The 18545-nt window shown below is 39.2% G+C and overlaps 1 protein-coding gene across 4 annotated transcripts in view; it reads left to right on the top strand.

Moving 5' to 3' along the window:
* Positions 1 to 18545, top strand: part of si:dkey-151g10.3 (serine/threonine-protein kinase WNK3) — a 62050-nt gene that overhangs the window by 18295 nt on the left and 25210 nt on the right. For all 4 annotated transcript variants that reach the window (XM_036592085.1, XM_036592088.1, XM_036592089.1 and 1 more), the window contains exons 3-4: positions 16089 to 16261; positions 16792 to 17012. In XM_036592085.1, the coding sequence (XP_036447978.1) occupies positions 16089 to 16261; positions 16792 to 17012 (394 nt within the window). The remainder of the gene's footprint in view (positions 1 to 16088; positions 16262 to 16791; positions 17013 to 18545) is intronic.

The following is an 18545-nucleotide window of genomic DNA, read 5'->3' on the forward strand; positions in this document are numbered from 1 at the left end:
TCTCTGGATTACATGTTTCACAGACTTGGTATGGTCTCAGCCTGGGGTCCATGAAGGCGCTTGGTTTGGGACCAATGTGATTTTAGTTATCTGATCTCAATCCACTCACAGTGCTTCATGGGGGTGTTTACACCTGGCTTTTCACGTGGTCAAATGAATTCTGAATGTGATCCGATTGCCGAAAACAGATTAATGAAAGGTGTAAATGGACCCAATGTTTCAGACATCTGGTAGCATATTTGTTGCCTTCTATCAGGGAGCTTTTAGAGGCATTAGCCACTCCAGGTGTCCTGTCAACACCATTTTGAACAATTCTGCATTGGAAAGTTTTGCACATTAAGCCACTCTGCATGACAACTTTATGATTTAACTCTGCAGAAGTTTTGAAAAATCTGTCACTTTTCCTTTCCCTTTTGAAGAGAAATAGAGGAACAGTCTAAAGTGCTGACAGTGACAGTGGAGGAAAGGAGAACAGTCACAGCAGTTACTATTCTGTGTTGTTCCTCAACTTGTTTGTTTGCTTTGTGTTTAAGAGCTAGACAGTCATGTGTTTGGCTAGGAGCTAATTCCACACAGCAGCCCTGGCTAATCCATGCGTTTGAGCACTCTGTGTAGGTCAGACAGCCTGTGCTTCTCTTTCTTCATTCAGCCTTGACCTCAAGCTTAACACTAGAAGCCAGCCCAACATGTGACTAGGGATGTGCATAGTGACTAGTGACTAGTGCATGGTGATATTCGAGTATCTGTAAGGGTTACTGATGGTTTATCGGTTGACTGCGGGGAAGGAAAAAGCCAGCTTGAAATTAATGTAAGGCTGTAGGTTTATCTTTTTAGGTGTCAGCTCTGGTATTGCACAAACAATCAGCAGCATGCAGGGTAGTAAATTTAAAAACATTTTATTATTGGAAAATAACGAGAAATTTGTAGGTTTTCATGTCAAATGGGTAACTCCCTCAAATGAGCTAACAAGCTAACACAGCTAAACAGTACAACACTAGATGCTAATAAGGCTTCATCAGCCTTCTTACAGGTGGATGATGTGCCAACATATTCGTTTGTCTGAGAAGTATTTTAAAAACTAAAAATATTATATTTAGTCATATTTTCAAATAAAACTGAGCATATTCAGGATTTAACTTTTTCCTCAACTTGGCAGGTAGACCGAATGTTTACAGTGCTGAGAAGAGTTTATACTGTCCCAAACAATTTTTTGCTTTTAAAAAAACATTTTTCAAATATAAATCAGCCCACATACACACCTCAGGGTAATCAAAACGTTCTTAAGCGTTAGCAAAATTTGTAGTATTATTTATTTACTCTGACTCTCCGGTGCAAAATGGGAGTCGTTTCAGGAAGCGGATGTCATCTGTACATGTCTGTGTTTATTGCATTCAATGTTTAATTGTGTAATTAAGTGTAAAAGACTGTTGCACATGACAGAACAGATAAGGTATGAATGTAACTGTTGAGCTGCTAATAAACATAACGTGTTACACCATATAACCTGGATTGAAACATCATTGCGCTGACATTTAAAAGTCCGGGAAATTACAGAACGTAATTCGCTCCAGAATTATTTAGTAGCAGATTTGTATGGTCATGGTTTCATGGTTCTGGTTGGTAATCACTAAAATTGCAGCCAATCCCAAGTAAAACTAATCCAGGTTGAATAGGACTTAATGATTGTTAAAGCTAAATCTAAATATTATAAAGGGGACCTTTTGCCCCCTTGTCTGGGAGGACATGCTCCCATTTTTCTTTTGTCAGGAGGGAGAGACTTACACAGCTATAATGCTGACATGTCTTAAATACATTTCTGACCCTGTAATCCTATCATGTGTGAACAGTAGCCTATGAGATTGGTTATAGTTTACATTATTATCATATGAAAAACGCTCTGGCTTTCGCATGAGGTATAACACCACAAACAAGGGCATTCTAGCTCATTTAAGATAGGAAGAAGAGGTTGAAAATTACATTCTTTGGCTGTAGCTTTTGTAGTAATGGCTGAGCGTGTGTAAAGCATGAGCTTGTGCTGCAGTCTAACCACAGTGGGAGAGCCATGCTGGAAGGCCCACTGCCCTGGTGCTGTACTCACTCTGAGTGCACTAATGCAAAATATCACTCGCAGACAAATCAAATGCATAATGTAATAACGTCTGAGTCTGACTGCTACAAAAATATTCCCCAGTGTTCATTTGCTGTTTCAGAAAAGGGAAGGGAAAATGTGGTTAAAAAAGAGAGAAATAAGGGAAGATATTATTGCTGTTGCACTACATGCTGCTCTAATGAGCTCCTGTGAACCTGTCACGAGCAGGGAGGGGGTAGTGAGAGTGTGTGTGTGAGTGATGAGCCAAACAGAGGATTAACATGGCATCACTCCCAGGAGGGACTGTGTGGTTAATTCTTACTTTCCACACAGACACAGTGTGGTATCTCTCTCTCTCTCACTCTCTCTCTCTCTCTCTTTCTTTTGAACTTACACACAGAACATGAAATCATTGACACAAATGCCTGAAGGCTTTCTTAATGAGCACAGGGTATAAGTTCATTTTTCATGGCTCATGCGATCGCTTCTTATGGCTCCAAACAAAACCATTATTTAATCATTACACAGGTACAACACTGAATAAAACGAGACTATAAACTGTGAACCTTAAAACGTGCTCACAAACGTGTCTCTAGCTTTTTGAGACCATACTATGTGTAATCCTATTGGGGTGCACGCTATTTAGCCATGCATCAAATAAGAGGGTATGTAGGGGAAACATTTGGTTGTTCCCTCAAGTTGCTTAATAGAGAATGTAGGCTATATTTGTTGGAGTCTCAAACATACACTCACCGGTCACTTAATTAGGAGCACTATACCAATACTGAGTAGGATTCCACAAGATGTTGAAAACATACCTGCGAGATTCTGGTCCATGTTGACATGATTGCATCATTCAGTTCCTGCAGATTTTTCAGGTGCATGTTCACGCTCCGAATCTCCTGTTTTACCACATCCCAAATGTGTTCTATTAGACTCAGATCCGGTGACTAGGAAGGCCACTGAAGACCACTGAACTCATTGTTATGTTCATGAAATCGGCTTGAGACAACTTTTCCTTTGTGATATAGTACATGATCATTCTGTATGTAGCTGTTAGAAGATTGGTAAATTGAAGGCTGCAAGATTCAAAATAAGAATCACTTTATTTTGCCAAGTATGTTGCACACACATAGAATTTGTTTTGGTGAGTGCACACATGCATGACATGTAACATACTAAACAGACCAGACAAGCACACAGACTGTTAACAAGTATTTAACTACAGAAAAATACAATAAATAGAATAAAGAATAAAGAAGAGCCATGAGAAAGGAGCTAAAAAGTTGTATGAATATCTGTACATATGAGATGTGTGGATATCTGTACATGTGCAGATATGAATGTTTGTACAAATGCAGATCTGAGTAGACATATGCTATAAAATATACTATAAAACTATTATATGCAGCATAGTACAGAATTATGTGAACATTATGTGCCTTGATTGTTGACACAAGGCAGGTGGGGTCTATGAATTCATGCTGGTGGTGCCAAATTGTGATTCTGCCATCTGTTTGCCTCAGCAATAATCAAGATTCATCAGACCACACTGTTTTCCATTCTTCAACTGTCCAGTTTTGGTGAGTCTGTGCCAACTGCAGACTCAGCAGTAACTCGATGTGGTCCTCTGCTCTTGTAGCCCATCCGCCTCAAGGTTCGATGTGCTGTGCATTCTGAGACACTTTTCAGCTCACCACGGTTGTACAGAGTGGTTATCTGCGTTACCTTAGCCTTTCTGTCAGATTGAACCAGTCTGGCCATTCTCCACTGACCTCTCTCATCAACGAGGCGTTTCAGTCCGCGGAACTGCTGCTCACTGGATGTTTTTTCTTTATTGCACTATTCTAAGTAAACTCTTATGCATGGAAATCCCTGGAGAGCACCAGTCATAGAAATAAAAACCAGTCACTCTGGCACTAACAATCATGTTGTGGTCAAAATCACTGAGATCACATTTTTTCCCTATTCTGCTGGTTGATGTGAACATTACCTGAAGCTGCTTGCCCCTAACTGCATGATTGCACTGCAGTGCTGCCACACAATTGGCTGACTAGATAATTGCACGAATTAGTAGGTGTAGAGGTGTTCTTATAAAGTGCTTGGTGAGTGTATGTTTAGTTGGCACAATAATTAATTTTTACTAGTTGTCTAGTCATTCAAAAAAGTGGTTGACTAGTCGTCATTACCACATTAAAAGAATGTGAGTGCTGCAGATGTCTGTGAAAAGCATTTTTGCTCCAACCTAACATAGAACACATAGGGATAGAGCAAAAATGTGTAACGTCTGGGGGTCCCTGAGGACCACTGTGAGATCCCTTGGACTAATCAACTAGTCTGTGCAACCCCTAGTTGACATTTCAGTGAAATAAGTAAATTTGGAATTTTATAATATGTATCAAGTACAGTCTGACGTTAGTTTGCTTTATGAGGTACTATAGTTCTACCACAAGATATTTTAGAGGCTAGATTTTCACACACATTCATACTGATGTAGAAAATACTAAAATACTAAAGTTCAAAATGATTGTCAGAAGAATAGAAAAGACAAAGCATATGATCTCTTCACTTTAAAATAGCTTATCTGCTAATTATGAACATCTAACAAAAATTTAATTTCTGAGAGACTGTTCATATCAACACAGTTCAGAATAAAAAAAAGAAGTAGGCTAAATATGCGAGACAGATAGTCTCAGCATGGTTTCTGTGTCTCTCTGAAATCAGCTAGACACAGATAATATTAGACAAGGGCATAACCCCATAGTGTGAATTTGACTAAGTAAGCCACTCATGGAGGCCCATACAGACTCTGTGTTATCTTTTCCAGTTTGTTTGTTATAGAACAAGATTTCACCAGGATACTTCTGTTAACAGCATGTCATTATGTTTGCCCTTTGGCTATGAGTCCTTACAATAATTTGAGGATTTTTGTCTTTTAACTTTCTCCAGATACTGTTTTAATCTGGTACTGTTGCCCCACTGTGATATATATTTTGTGCAATATAGTATAGTATGTATGATTTGGATTGCAGGTATGTCAGAAGATGCGTTGTAGCACTATTTATTTCTAGTTTGTTCTTTGTCCCTTCGTTCTTTGCCTTTTGTAAATTCACCTGGCTATATTCTACAGATATTGGCAGTCCTGTTCAACCTAATGATAATCTTTGTCTAGGTTTTCTACATAGTATTGAATTTCTAGTTTAAAATGTTAAAACATGCTACTGAACTGCACTTTATTGTTGTAGCTAATCAAAACTGGTCAGGTTGGCAATGACATTGAAGTATTAGCCACCATGCTGCATCAATTAGTTTGTTTACAAAAAACACTGCTTTGATTCTTCAAAAATATTTGATACCAAATAAATAAAACATTTCTGACCAGAGCATGGATAGGGCAGTTGGGACTTGATGAAGTAATGCTGCATTGGTGCTGATGCATCACAGACTGCTTCATTGTTGTTCGCGTCCACTTCTCATGGGAATTCATGAAAGTATTGAAATTCTTCGACGCTCCCTCACACACATACACACACACCTACAGCCAAGTGGACTGAAAGGGACTGCAGAGATGGGGATTAGTTGTACTAATGCAGCTTGAAAGAGTGAGAAATCGAAGTTCACGGTGCAGCCACACACTCCCCTCTTCTACCTTTCTTTTCTGCTCTGGGTTCAACTACCATATTATTACCTCATTGACAGAGCAGGTTCACTTGATGTGATCAGCTGTGTAAATTTGTTCTGGTGGTGCAGCATGTAGAAATATGTTTGATCGTATGCTTGTGTGTGTAAGGGTTAATGTATAGAGTGCTATCGTACGCACATACATGTGTGCATGAATTCATACACATACTGTGCCCCTTGCCTGTGGCTCTGTCAGACTGTCTATCTGTATTTGCTGGCATGTGCACAACACTTCTGAGTGTGTGTGTGTGTGTGTGTGTGTGTGTATATGCCTGCCTGCGGATGTGTGTGTGTGTGTGTGTGTTTTATAATGCTTGTGAAGTGTGTGTATGTGTGTGTGTGTATGGGGGGGTCAGTGAGTGAGTGAGTATACACAGTGATCCGGGGAGTTAATTACAGTGGGTGCCTGTCAGGCTGGAACAAAAGGCCTGCATAGACAGCACAACCGAAGCAGAAACACAACTGGCTGAATGCAGGCAGCCCAGACCAGACCAGTCTGGCCCAGCTCAGCTTCTGCCACAACACGAACCTGTTCCATGGCTGGGTTAACACACACTGCCCTGGAGAATTTACAGTCCTATAGCAAAGCATGAGTGATTTGATTACAGTAGCTGCTGAAGAAGCCTGAATAAAGACAGTTTATGGAAATGTTATTGGTTTTTGTCTTATTAAGTGTGCATTTTTATTTGTAGTTTGGTTCCCTTGGTCCAGACCAGTGCAGGGAATTATACATTTGTGGCATTTTAGTTCTAGTTCTCTTAGGGTTTACTTTCAGAACTTTCAGAACATTTCAGAACAAGGCTGTGCTCTGGCCAAACTGTACTTCTGGGTTTTATTTATGTGTTCTGCTATTCTTACCGATTAAGAACTCAACAAAATGTACATCCATGTGTCACAACAGCATTAGGAATTGATCTGTTAAGGGTTACCAAAATCAGTATACACCATGTCACCAAGTCAAATCACACAGTGTTTGTGGTCACATCTTGTGATATATCATCCTGTGATTGATCCATATAGAAGTCTGTAGTCTGTGTTATGTTCCTACTTCAAACAAACCATATAAAACTCTCCCTTTTTGTGAGACACAAGTAACAGTACCAAAGTAGAATTGCACCAGTTTTAGACAGCCGTGCCCTGAACATACTGTTGCGCACTGGGACAAATCCACATACCCGGCCTATACGGTCATACACGGTCAGAGTGGCCTGCTGCTGCATCTGTAATGAGGAGACTTGGGTCAACAAGAAGTTTTGGCTCCTTCTTCCTGATGCAGCTTCAAGGCCCAGGAGTACTGGTACTAATCCTGGGCTTCTTTAGGACTGAAGATGTTTTAGTGTAAGGACATAGTGAGTAGAACACAGTGTAGAAAAAGATACATAGAAAAACTCTCTCAAAAGAGAAAAATTCTAATTCTTCACAAAAAATATTCATCCAAAGTGCATATAAAGTTTTTGGTAAATTAAAATCCTGTAACGATGGGTAACAGACAGCTTTGGTGGGAACAGAGCAGCTTCCCTGCCTAGTTACTGATGCACTCCAGTTCAGCTCATTTTTTGGTTATTTTAACTTCATCTCTTTTTTATTTACCACTAACTCTACAACACACATCCACCAACTCCGCTTTAACTCCAGGTTAACTATACAAGGTAACAACTCACATCTAATAAGCACATCTCAGACTGCTTAGAATGCTTTTGAGCAACAACCATGTATGACTGGAATTTTATCCATTTGTCAGAATCGGAATATGTGTGTGTGTGTGTGTGTTAGTGTATGTTAGTGTATGTGAGTGCAAAGCACGTTGAGTTCAAGTTTCACTGAACTCTTGGCTGTCTCGCCTCATTATCCATTATCCTCTCTTTGTTACTCTAATTTGCACTGAACATTTCAAACAGGTAGACTAAAGAGAGGAGAATATGTAATTAGATTATATGTTCAGAAACCATATCAGATGTTATTTTCTTTCAAGTTGACAGATCAGCTTTTCATGTCTAAAAATAACATTCACAGTCTATTGTTAAGCATCTACTCTTTCTTACATGATTGTCATAGGAACAGATTGAATATAAGGCACTTTTGCTTGAAGCCCCCTGCTCTGGCTCTTTCACAGTGTTTACAGTTGACCTTGATTGATTTTAAGTTCACTGTAGACAGTCAAGTTGCAGCAGACAGTCAGTCAGCAAGCAAGTTGTGTGTGTGAAGTGGTAAGACCTTTGAGAAAGAGGGAAAATGCCTTTAAAGTGCAATCTGACATGAGTTATGGAGGGAGGTTTAGCCAGCTATTTCTGAATGTCAACAATGACATGAGCAATGCTGCAGGTTATCTGTTCCGGAAGTAAAAAGCAAACAAACCAACCAAAATAAGCCCATAAATAACGGACAGGGGTGCAGTGTACCCTTTTCAGCTGCAGCATGCATCTCGTTAATCTGATCTGTAATAGATTACAGTAATCTAATCCCGGCAACCAGCCGCTTCACATTCCCTAACTGTTAAATCGCTTACTTGCTCCCTAACGACATACATACACACTCCCTCTGCGTGCTGAGTATAGAATTGCCCAAGTTTTGAGCTGGTTGATATTATGTTGCCTCCACATCAGTACTGTACCTCAGTGGATATGGCTGTAATGTGAGCTCTCCATTCAGAGAGCCCCTGAAGACGTATAAATATATACACTGATGAAAGGCTTGTGTACAATTAACTTACAGAACCCCAGGGACTCCATCAGGACTTGTTGTTTAGTGGGAGGGAAGATAGAAGCAGGAAGTTTTTGACTGAGAGGAGGAAACGTGTGATAAGCTGCTGGACACACACAGCTGACTCTTTCCCCTAGCTCTCCAGCTGGATTGCTAAGCCGGCAGTAAGACCACCTGACTTACGACCCGGCCTTGGACCAACTAGGCCCTACGTAGGCTGAGCTCCCAAGGTCAGGGGCTGTAGAGAGTTTATGGCTGTCTGAGTTATAGTTTCTCTTACCCTGAACCCACAACTCACAAAACATGCTGCTAAAATCAGCAGCCTGGCCTTCGACATGTAAACAGAGCTTGTGTAATAGTTCAGGCCTTGCTGGTGGACGTCAGAGCTGTGGATTCAAAACAAGCCCTGGTGCAATTAACTGGCACAGCTCTCCAACAGCCATATATGTCATCCTGAGCTCTCTCCTCTCCTACTGAAACAATGATGTCTGTTTCTGAATAAGACACTGTGCTGATTAAGAGTGGGTGAGAAGGCCTAAATATAACGTGACGATACGTAAAGACATTTTCACAGTAGGTTATGTATATCATATTATTCCTTATTTCTTATTTCCGTGTTTCTGAGGGTTGTGAACAAGTTGGAACAGATAAAATGTACCAAACCCATGTGTGGTAACCCATTTAAGTCAGTGTTTACAGAAAATAATCTATTTAGGAAGAAACAATAGGTAAAATTAAACAGTTGGTAAAATTATTAAAAGTAAATTTTAAAATGGCATAGTTGGCTGCTAATCGTGCAGTTAGTATACACTGATGGTTGTTGTTGCTGGCTGTCTACAATTGGTCATACTTTTTTTGGACTTTTTTATGATATATGCAGTTGATACCCATGATGTACTCAAAAAAGCGTGTTGCTGCATAATTTTGCAGTAATGCTAATTTATCGTCATATTGTCCACCGCTCTTATTGATAAAAGAAGTACACGCGGTGTCGTTAGTTCATGCAGTGCTTGGTTCGTCTACCGCTTACTTGAGTGACTGTACTGTCTCCTTCTGAGAGCTTTCTTCTGGACACCCACAGGTGCAGCACAAAAGGCCTCATTCAGCCAAATCATTCCCTATTCTCTCTCTCTCGCTTCCTCCATTTTGCCCTCTTTGTTGCCCTGTTGCCATCGTTTTCTCAATTCTGTTCTCTGCTGTTCACGTTAAAGGTTAACCCTTCATTTTGCTTTTTCTTTTGTCTTTACAGCCATCCATCCTCTCTCTGCTCCAACACTTTTTTGTCTCTTAAAAATTGTACTGTGGATGATGAGTAACTTGTGTAACTTACTTCAGAGGCTCTGTTACTTCATCATCCAATGACACTTCTGTGTTGTGTTGCAGTTATAGAGCAAGAGCAACAAGCAGGGGCCATAAGGATTAGGATGGTTAAAAATATTTTTGGAAAGTAATACCTTTGCAAAAACACAGTGGAATTTGCGAGCACTTAATCATTGCTGAGAATATTTCTCTAAAGAACTAGAAATTTTTTGTTTACATTATTTTTAAAGGGCATGTATCCTGCATTTTTCTTGTATTTTATCCCCCCCCCCGCGCCAAAGGGCCAATTCACTTATAACATTTGTGTGCCTGTCTGTACCAAAAATAGTTGTCATTAATTTTTAAATATTTCTGTCTCTCTTTGTCTGTTATAACTTAATATATTTTATTTTTTAGTGTAAGCTTTAAGACTGAACTATGTTAATGACATCTTTCTGATTGGCTAGCCATTCAAAAAGCAGTCTACACTCTCAGAAATAAAGGTAGTAAACTGTGACTGGGGCAGTACCCCTTTCGTCACTGGGGTGGTACTCTCAAGGGTACATCTCAGTACCTTTAGTCAGGGAACCTAACTGTACCATAATCCATTGAAATCTATTAAATGATAAGTTGTATTGACTCTGCACACCCCGTCTCGTCTCAAGCCTTTTTATTTTATTGTTCTGTTTTAAAACATTAGGTTATGAAAAGGTACAAATACGTACTTTTCATCTGAAAAAAGTTAATTAAGGTTCACAATTGGACCTTAAAACCATTTTTGTACCTTTTAGGGAACATTTACATTGTTTGTACCCTGATAAACAAAAAATGTACCTGCACAGAACCTTTATTTCTAACAGTGTAGGCTGAAACTGTCCTTCAGCATGAATGGACAGGGCCAAAATGCTGTAGGCTAAATAGGCATATATTTATGTCAATGGGTTGGTTTTTCATAACATCACAAAAACACACTTTAAAATGTATAGATTTTTTGGAGCTTAGGTTTTTTTTTTGGATAAATTTGCTTCATCATCCAATCATGAAGTAGCATTACTAAATCAGAGGAATAAACTAAAATATTCGCAGGAGATTTTTGGACCACGTCATAAGTCTTTCCGTATTAACATCACACACTCAGGCTCAGAAAGCAGAGCCAGTTTAATGTTTAGGTCTCAAATGCAAAATCAACATTATACTGATGAAGACATGATGACAACACTAGATAATTCACTTATATCCTCGGAAGACATGTTCTTCACTTCAAGTTCTCTTTGAATACTCTTTTAACACACTCGCAATAATCAGATTCATCCGCTCAGGGAAGGGGTCTGAAGCACAATTAATGTTACAAAAACATTGCATGTAATTATACATTTCCACAAGAGAGGTCTCCAATTCCCAAATCTTGCATAGTGCAGCCTTAATATACAGACGGGGCATTATGTAGACTAAAGAGTTAATGGTTGGTTAACAATGTCTTCATAGCTCATGTAACTTTTTTTTCTTAATTTAAAAAATGAGTGAGGAAATTTTCCATGAAGTGGGCACATTAAGTTAGGCTAAGTAGAAGTGAGCAGGTAGTGTGTCTTGATGATACGTATACAGATTGATGCATTTCTTAGTTATGAATCCTTCCGACTGACATGACTAATAATTAACATAATTAATACTGCTGTCCTTGGTTTGACTCAGGCAGCTGGACAGTGTTCCGGAAGACACAGGAGACAGCCACACAGAGGACAAGGTGTTGGCACATACAGACAGACAGGCAGACAGCCCCACACCGACACACATCACACTTAAACACTGAGGTACACAAACACTCAGACACACACAGGGCTGGAGTGTACTGGGTGAACCACGTGCAGACACAGGGACTCTCAGGCAGAAGGTGGTGCAACGTGGCGCACAGACACACACATAAGCATTTCAGCAGCCGGAATCTGGAGCTCAGCACACATTCTTACTAATGCACACAGCTCCGGGAAACTCATATCGACATGTAGGGAAACATGCTCACAGGTTGAAACGTGAGAAGGCGAGAAAGAATCAGCAGCCTGAAGCTTGGGATGGAAAAAAAATTGAGGAGACAGAAGATTCAGATCTGCCACACTGCAACACTTCCACATTGCAAACTGAGATGCTGTAAACACATAGTGATGTATGCCTGTGTGTGATTGGGGGAGGGTGTTTGCAGGGTGTATTTGAAGGGAGGAAAGGAAACAGTAGGGGTCCCAAATAGAGGAACTTATTTTTAGACTTGGCCATGAAGTTTGATGTAAGAGTTCTATGGAATGAAGGGGGAGGGAGAGAAAAGGCTCCAAACAAGACTTCCACAAAAGGAGACTGAGTTTGTCTGTGGAACAAAAAGAGAGAGAGAGAGAAAGAAAGAAATAGTGCCGGGCGACACATTGTCTAAATTGGTATTGCTGTCACACAACAGTGTTGATTTTTAGTGCTAGCAATACTGATAAATAACAAAAATGGTTAACCTCAGTGTATGTCAATTGCTGTACACTTGAGATTGTTTTGAAAGAACAACTCAGAATAAATCAAGATTAAATGAGTAGTAAGGTTCTTGACTTGGAAAACTACTTTGTGTCTGGTTAACATTTACAGTAATGTATAGGGTTCCTATTGGTGTAATTGTAAGAGAAGAAAACAACTAAATAGCCCAATCAAAATTAGCTATGGGTACCAGTTGTCACTTCTCAAAAGTTTGGAAGTAATGTTTTCAAAAAATGAAACCCATTTTGTTGCAGAAAAATATCAAAAAATGATTGTAAGATGGCAACTTCACAAATTTTAAATAATTAGTAGGAAGCTACAAAGCTTTAGATGTATTCAGAATAATAAACAATGCTGCAAATGATTCTAAAATTACTCTAAAAATGTATAGCGTCATGAGTGAATAAAATAATTAGTTGATTTAATTAACCTTAAAAGAGATGATCAAATCTTAAGGCAAAAACTTTGCAAAGATGACTGTAAACAGAGAATTACAGTATATGATTTGTCATTTAGAAAATTCCTCACAAAATAATGAATAAAACATCTAAAAATACGCTTTTGGGTCTAGTGTATAATATGTAAATCTACATTATATAAGTTCTTATTGTGTGTAATTGTTCGTGTTGTATGTATGTGTGTAATTGCAATAATAAAACTGTTAATATTATATGTACTTCCAAAAATCTTGAACAGTTGAGTATTTGACAAATTAAATGTCATTGGAGGCTTGTGATTTGTGACAATTACCCAAGCTACTGCTGTAACAGCCCCGAGTGACAGTAAAAACTAATTTCGTTGTTCATTTATTTATTTATTCTAGGCAAAACATAGCAAGACACTAGTTTTCTCACACATGAACATTATTGAACTTTTAAACATGTTGGGTGTATCCTGCTTTAATACCATGTTTATTGTGCTTAACATAGATGAGAGAGTTCTAGAAACATGACTTTTGAGCTGCGTGGTTGAACTCACATGGCAAGGGTAGGGTGTGTAATGGGTGCCACTACGACAGGCAGATATTATCGTGGTACAAAAAGCTGCCAGTGTTAAAATGTATGTAAAACACTAGTATGTCTCAGTTCTCACATAGTTGGGTATCAGGTGAAACGGCCTCGATCTGTTCTTTCTTACAAGATTAATTACAGTTTTGTTTAAAGATGAAAATATACTACAACCACGACTTAATGCGCTATTTTTTTCTTTTATTTGACAAAGATTAAGCTTCAACTCACATGCTATCAGTTTGTTTTCTTCTGTGTCCGTTTCAGTGTTAGAACCTGTTGCAAAATTACAGAAAGAAAAAATGTATAAATGCTTGTGGAAGTAAAAAGATTCTATTTAAGGCCAAGAAAAAATATGCTTAATCCCAAACGAAATCCTACTTTAACCGTTTATGGTGTATGTTCCACACGGTTACTCAAATATCATGACCATTACCAGCACATACCTATGTCACTGAATATCATTCAGTTTTATCAATAATTGTTTTATCAGACAGTGAGAACAGACAGAAACAAGGTAGCTTATGCTTGTCCATATTAAAGCCAGCGTATTTATTTCTTTGTTATTCAGCCCATTTTGGCATGTGTGTTTGTAAGATTGTGTTGGTATTGCAATGTGAACCTCCTGGTTACCATAATTCCATGTTGCTTTAGCAGGTATTGTCCTGGTTTTCAGTTGCCTCAGCTCTTCATCATTTTGACCCACACAGGTCATGCTAAACCAACATCAGTGGTCACCAGGGGTTAAGAGAGTCAAGTGATCACAATGCAATATTTGTATTCTGAGCATAACGGCTGAAATTGCCAATTGATCCTGAAGCGCAGCAGATGGTAACTTTAACCCTTCTTCAAGTCTCCTTCAGTGTCTATGCTAACACCTTTGAAAACATTTTTCTTTCTTCAGGATATGGCAGAGAGCACAAAAACACAAAGTGTATACTCTGCTATGCTGGTTACAGAATGTGTGAGTCTGCTGAATGCTGAACAGAGCAGCCATGACAAAACAAGAGTGATCTTTCAAACAAAAGTCAGTAATAAATATTGGCCAATAATACCTTTTTACCTTGCATAATCATTCACAGTAAGAACTCTGATCAAAGATCAGGTTTCATCAGTCCATGCAATTCTATTCAGTGTTATATAAAAGCTGTAAGCTGACTCCAGATCAGGATTGATAAATGATAAATGTGGGCCATTATTGCTGTGTGGTAATGAATGAGTCATCAGTGTCTTGGGGTCATTTGTATCATACTTGTCAGAGTAATAACACAGAACTAGGATCTGCTCCACACATTTCTGTAATTGTATTTGATGTGGGTGTTAAGGTCTCAAAACTGATCCAATACCAGGCTCTCTGCTATAAGTTATATGATACATACATACTAGACTTACAATGTATGTTGTTGATTAACTCACCACAGTATTGGCCTTCAGAATTGTATTGCAGAAGCCTGCAATATGCAAACAAGCCTATTAGCAAATCACTAAAGTTTTTACAGTATGCATCGACCATCTCGGATAATCCAGATGAGTTTCTTTGAGTGTTTTGATTAATCACGACAGTCACATGATCAAGCAAACCTAATAATGGTAGTAAATAATAATGCTGGCCAATTTTTTTCATGTCAAATTAAGGGAAACCAGTGTGTTTAATATATTATGATACATAACATAGTCACAGTATCTAGCAATTTAATGTCAGTATGGTGTATTGTCTGTATTATGCAGCCCTAGTACATACAACTCTTAATATACAGGTGCATTTTTCAAAATATCCCCATGTACACTGTGTATCGGAGCAGCTCAAACTTGCCTACTCTTTATAATGTTAATGCTCTGAAAACTGCTCTTCTCTGCATCATCTGCTTAGGATTGATCAGTGATTTTGAACCGAGCTGTGAGTTGCTGTGTGATCTCACTACAGTCGTGTCTAACTGTGGCATTCCCAAAACCCCATGCCAGAGAGAGGATTTGTGGTGCATCCGCCACACCGGGGAAAGCCGATCGTGGCTAACGCAGCAGAAATGAGCTGTTACCGGCAATGGCTGGGTGTTGCCTTGCCAGTCACACAACTGCTTTTTACTTGCACCATCTGGTGGTTGGTGTTGAACAGATACAGGGGAACAGGATTACACTTTTTTTCCATTTTTATGCCGAGTACCTACTGAATGCCAGTGCTGAAGCAAACGTTTTGCTGTGGTCAGCCGCGGCATCGGCAGGCATGCACCCCTCCAAATAGTTAAACCCCCACCCCCACCCCTAGAACTTCCCTACAGCCTTACACAGTGAAACCAAAGGCAGAAGATTGGCAGATAGCCAACATAACCTAGTGTGTTTGGGCGGGTCACATTCTTGCAGTAAAAGTGAATGGACACAAAGCCTTCAGCATTCCTCTTTCCCAGCACATTTTTTAAAGGGGAACTCAAATTCATACCGCAGCCAGCACTCGAAGCTCCCTGCCCTATAACTGTGCCATGGGCTCCATAATTAATAATGCATTACGTATTAATCATTTGTTTGTACTCGGCGGTCATTATTTAAATGATACCAAGATTAAATCACAAGGGAACTGACTTGTATTTATGAGTCATTAATGTGATTAATTTGGCGGAATGGCCGGCACGAGCCGACGAATGATACAGTGTGTAGTGAGACTGTAAGACAGAACATTACTACCTTCATTATCTCTTCATTTAGTCTAATTAAGCTTTTGGTCATTTGCTTTATGAACATACCATCTCTGAATGTCATCATTTTCCATATACAGCCCGGGCTGAGCATTATGCGTGTGTGCTGTTTTTCAGGACCGGAAGTTGACCAAGGCGGAGCAGCAGCGATTCAAAGAGGAGGCTGAGATGCTGAAGGGTCTACAGCATCCCAACATTGTGCGTTTCTACGACTCCTGGGAGTCAGTGCTGCGAGGAAAGAAGTGCATCGTCCTAGTCACTGAGCTCATGACCTCAGGAACACTTAAAACGTCAGTGCTCACGCTCTTTCTCTTTTTTTGCCGTTTGTCTCCTGTTTACTGAGTCAGATCCCCAGGTTATTTATAATCTGAAGGCTACAGCGACAAAACAGAGTGGAGCAGAGACTGAAAAGCACTCGTGCTCTGTGGTTCTTACTTAACATGTTCTTGTTTCTATGGTGATATGCTTTAAGGCTTTCTCCACCCAAAACCAGTGGAGGCAAGTGCTACTGAATTAGCATGATCTCATTTACATTTGCTTGCTAGCTAGCTTATTAATATTAAGTAGCTTATTAACAAGTTTGCTTATTAAACTTTTTAGCTAGCATTATAGACATTAGTAGAGAATTTCACACAGATTTTTTATTAATGCCTTTCTCAACCACTCAAATCTGTATTTGTCATGTTACATTAAGTCAGTTAGAGTGGAGTGAAGTACAGGTACAGTGCTTTTTTCTAACAGACATTGTCGCAAAGCAATGGAAACAGCACTCTGGTGTTCCTGTTACAAGTGATTGCTGTGGTGGCTGTGCATTCGACAGATACCTGAAGCGTTTTAAGGTGATGAAGCCAAAGGTGTTGCGCAGCTGGTGCAGACAGATCCTGAAAGGCCTGCAGTTCCTGCACACCCGCACACCACCAATTGTACACCGGGATCTCAAATGCGACAACATCTTCATCACAGGCCCTACTGGCTCAGTGAAGATTGGAGATCTGGGCCTGGCCACGCTCATGAGGACCTCCTTTGCTAAGAGTGTCATAGGTGAGTCTACTGCTCAGGTTTGCAGGTTCAGATGCGTCAAAGTATTATTGGCATGCTACCTTAAAGCCTCTGTCAGAAATCAGCTGCAGCTGGCAAGCAAATCTTGTATTAGGTCTGATGCTTAATCAGTGCCGAGCTTTTGAACCAGAGGAAGTCTTTGCTGGAAACATGTCTTTGTTCCACTTCATACCCAAAGTCTGCTGCTCACTTTAAAGTACTTATCTCAGTTCTACATATAAGTTTCAGCATACATACCAAAGATGTCAATACTCATTGATTTTGAAGCCAAGGGGTAGGTTACAAAATGTTCACAATAGGCCAAATGTTCACAATAGGACAATCAGATAAATAATACAGCATAGATTGTCTACTTATAACGTCACAACAAAAATTAAGAAGTATCAGGTAACAAGAGGTTACAATTAGCAACTGGACCCCCAAGGAGTATGTCAGATGACATGACTGTTTTTTTTCCTGCTCCTAGGCATCATGGCTTCACTAACACCACCACCATTTCTGGGAGACTACTTTATTATTTTAATTAATAGGAGTTCAAAAGTCTGAGACCATTAGTGAAAACACTTCTATTTTGCATTCCTCTCTAATGTAACAGAAATATTTTTGTTACAAATTCTATCATACCAATTTGAATGAAAAGTAGAATCTTTGAAATTTTAACATGCCTTTTAGAATTTCTTAGTATTTGATATGTCCTTCTTTTGCTTTAACGACAGCATGCACCCGAGCAGGCATGAACTTCACAAATTTGTGCAAAATCCTCTGATGTATAGATCAAATGTGCTTCATGGGAAGAGATAAGACTAAAGAAAACAAATGACCTTGTCACAAGCTGCTTAAATTTGCTTTGTTACCTAGAAATAGCGCAGAATCTTTAACATTTCTTCTTCATTTTACTTGTCAGAACTTTTCTGTTTTAAATTTTCAAATTTTCAAATTACAAATCTAGATGTTTAACCCTTGTGGTGTCCAGAGAATAGATTTTCTGGTTTTAAGACGAAGACAATCCCCTGTAGATGATGTATCTTAAAGATGGGAGTAACTTTTGAAAAACTACAAGGGCTTTGGGCCAGATACATGAGGGAGGGTCAGCTGTATTAAATTGTTTTTTTTTTGCGGTCTTATTTTGGACATATGAGGAGAACTAATTCATTGGAAGACGCTTTATAGAGTAGAAGGAAGAAGAGAAAGAAGTTAACCAGCTACCAGCAAGATGGATGGACCCAATCAGAGTCAAACGTATGACAGGACATTTTGGAGAGACACTATCCGTTTGGTCTCCAGGAGTCGACTTAACAACACTAAATAAATGGTTAATAAAGAGGCTAATGTAGAAAGAAGTTAGATAGCAAACGTTACTGCTAGGAACTTGAATATCATGTCTGTATTTGTTATCCTCTACCATCTAAATTGGATATCTTTATCAACGGTGGGAGGGAATTCCCAATGGTTGTATGACGTATTTGTGCAATGCATGCTGGGTATTGTAGTAAAATTTTAAATGTACCCAAAACA

Source organism: Colossoma macropomum, unplaced genomic scaffold (genome assembly GCF_904425465.1).
Source record: "Colossoma macropomum unplaced genomic scaffold, Colossoma_macropomum, whole genome shotgun sequence".
Taxonomy (NCBI): Eukaryota; Metazoa; Chordata; class Actinopteri; order Characiformes; family Serrasalmidae; genus Colossoma; species Colossoma macropomum.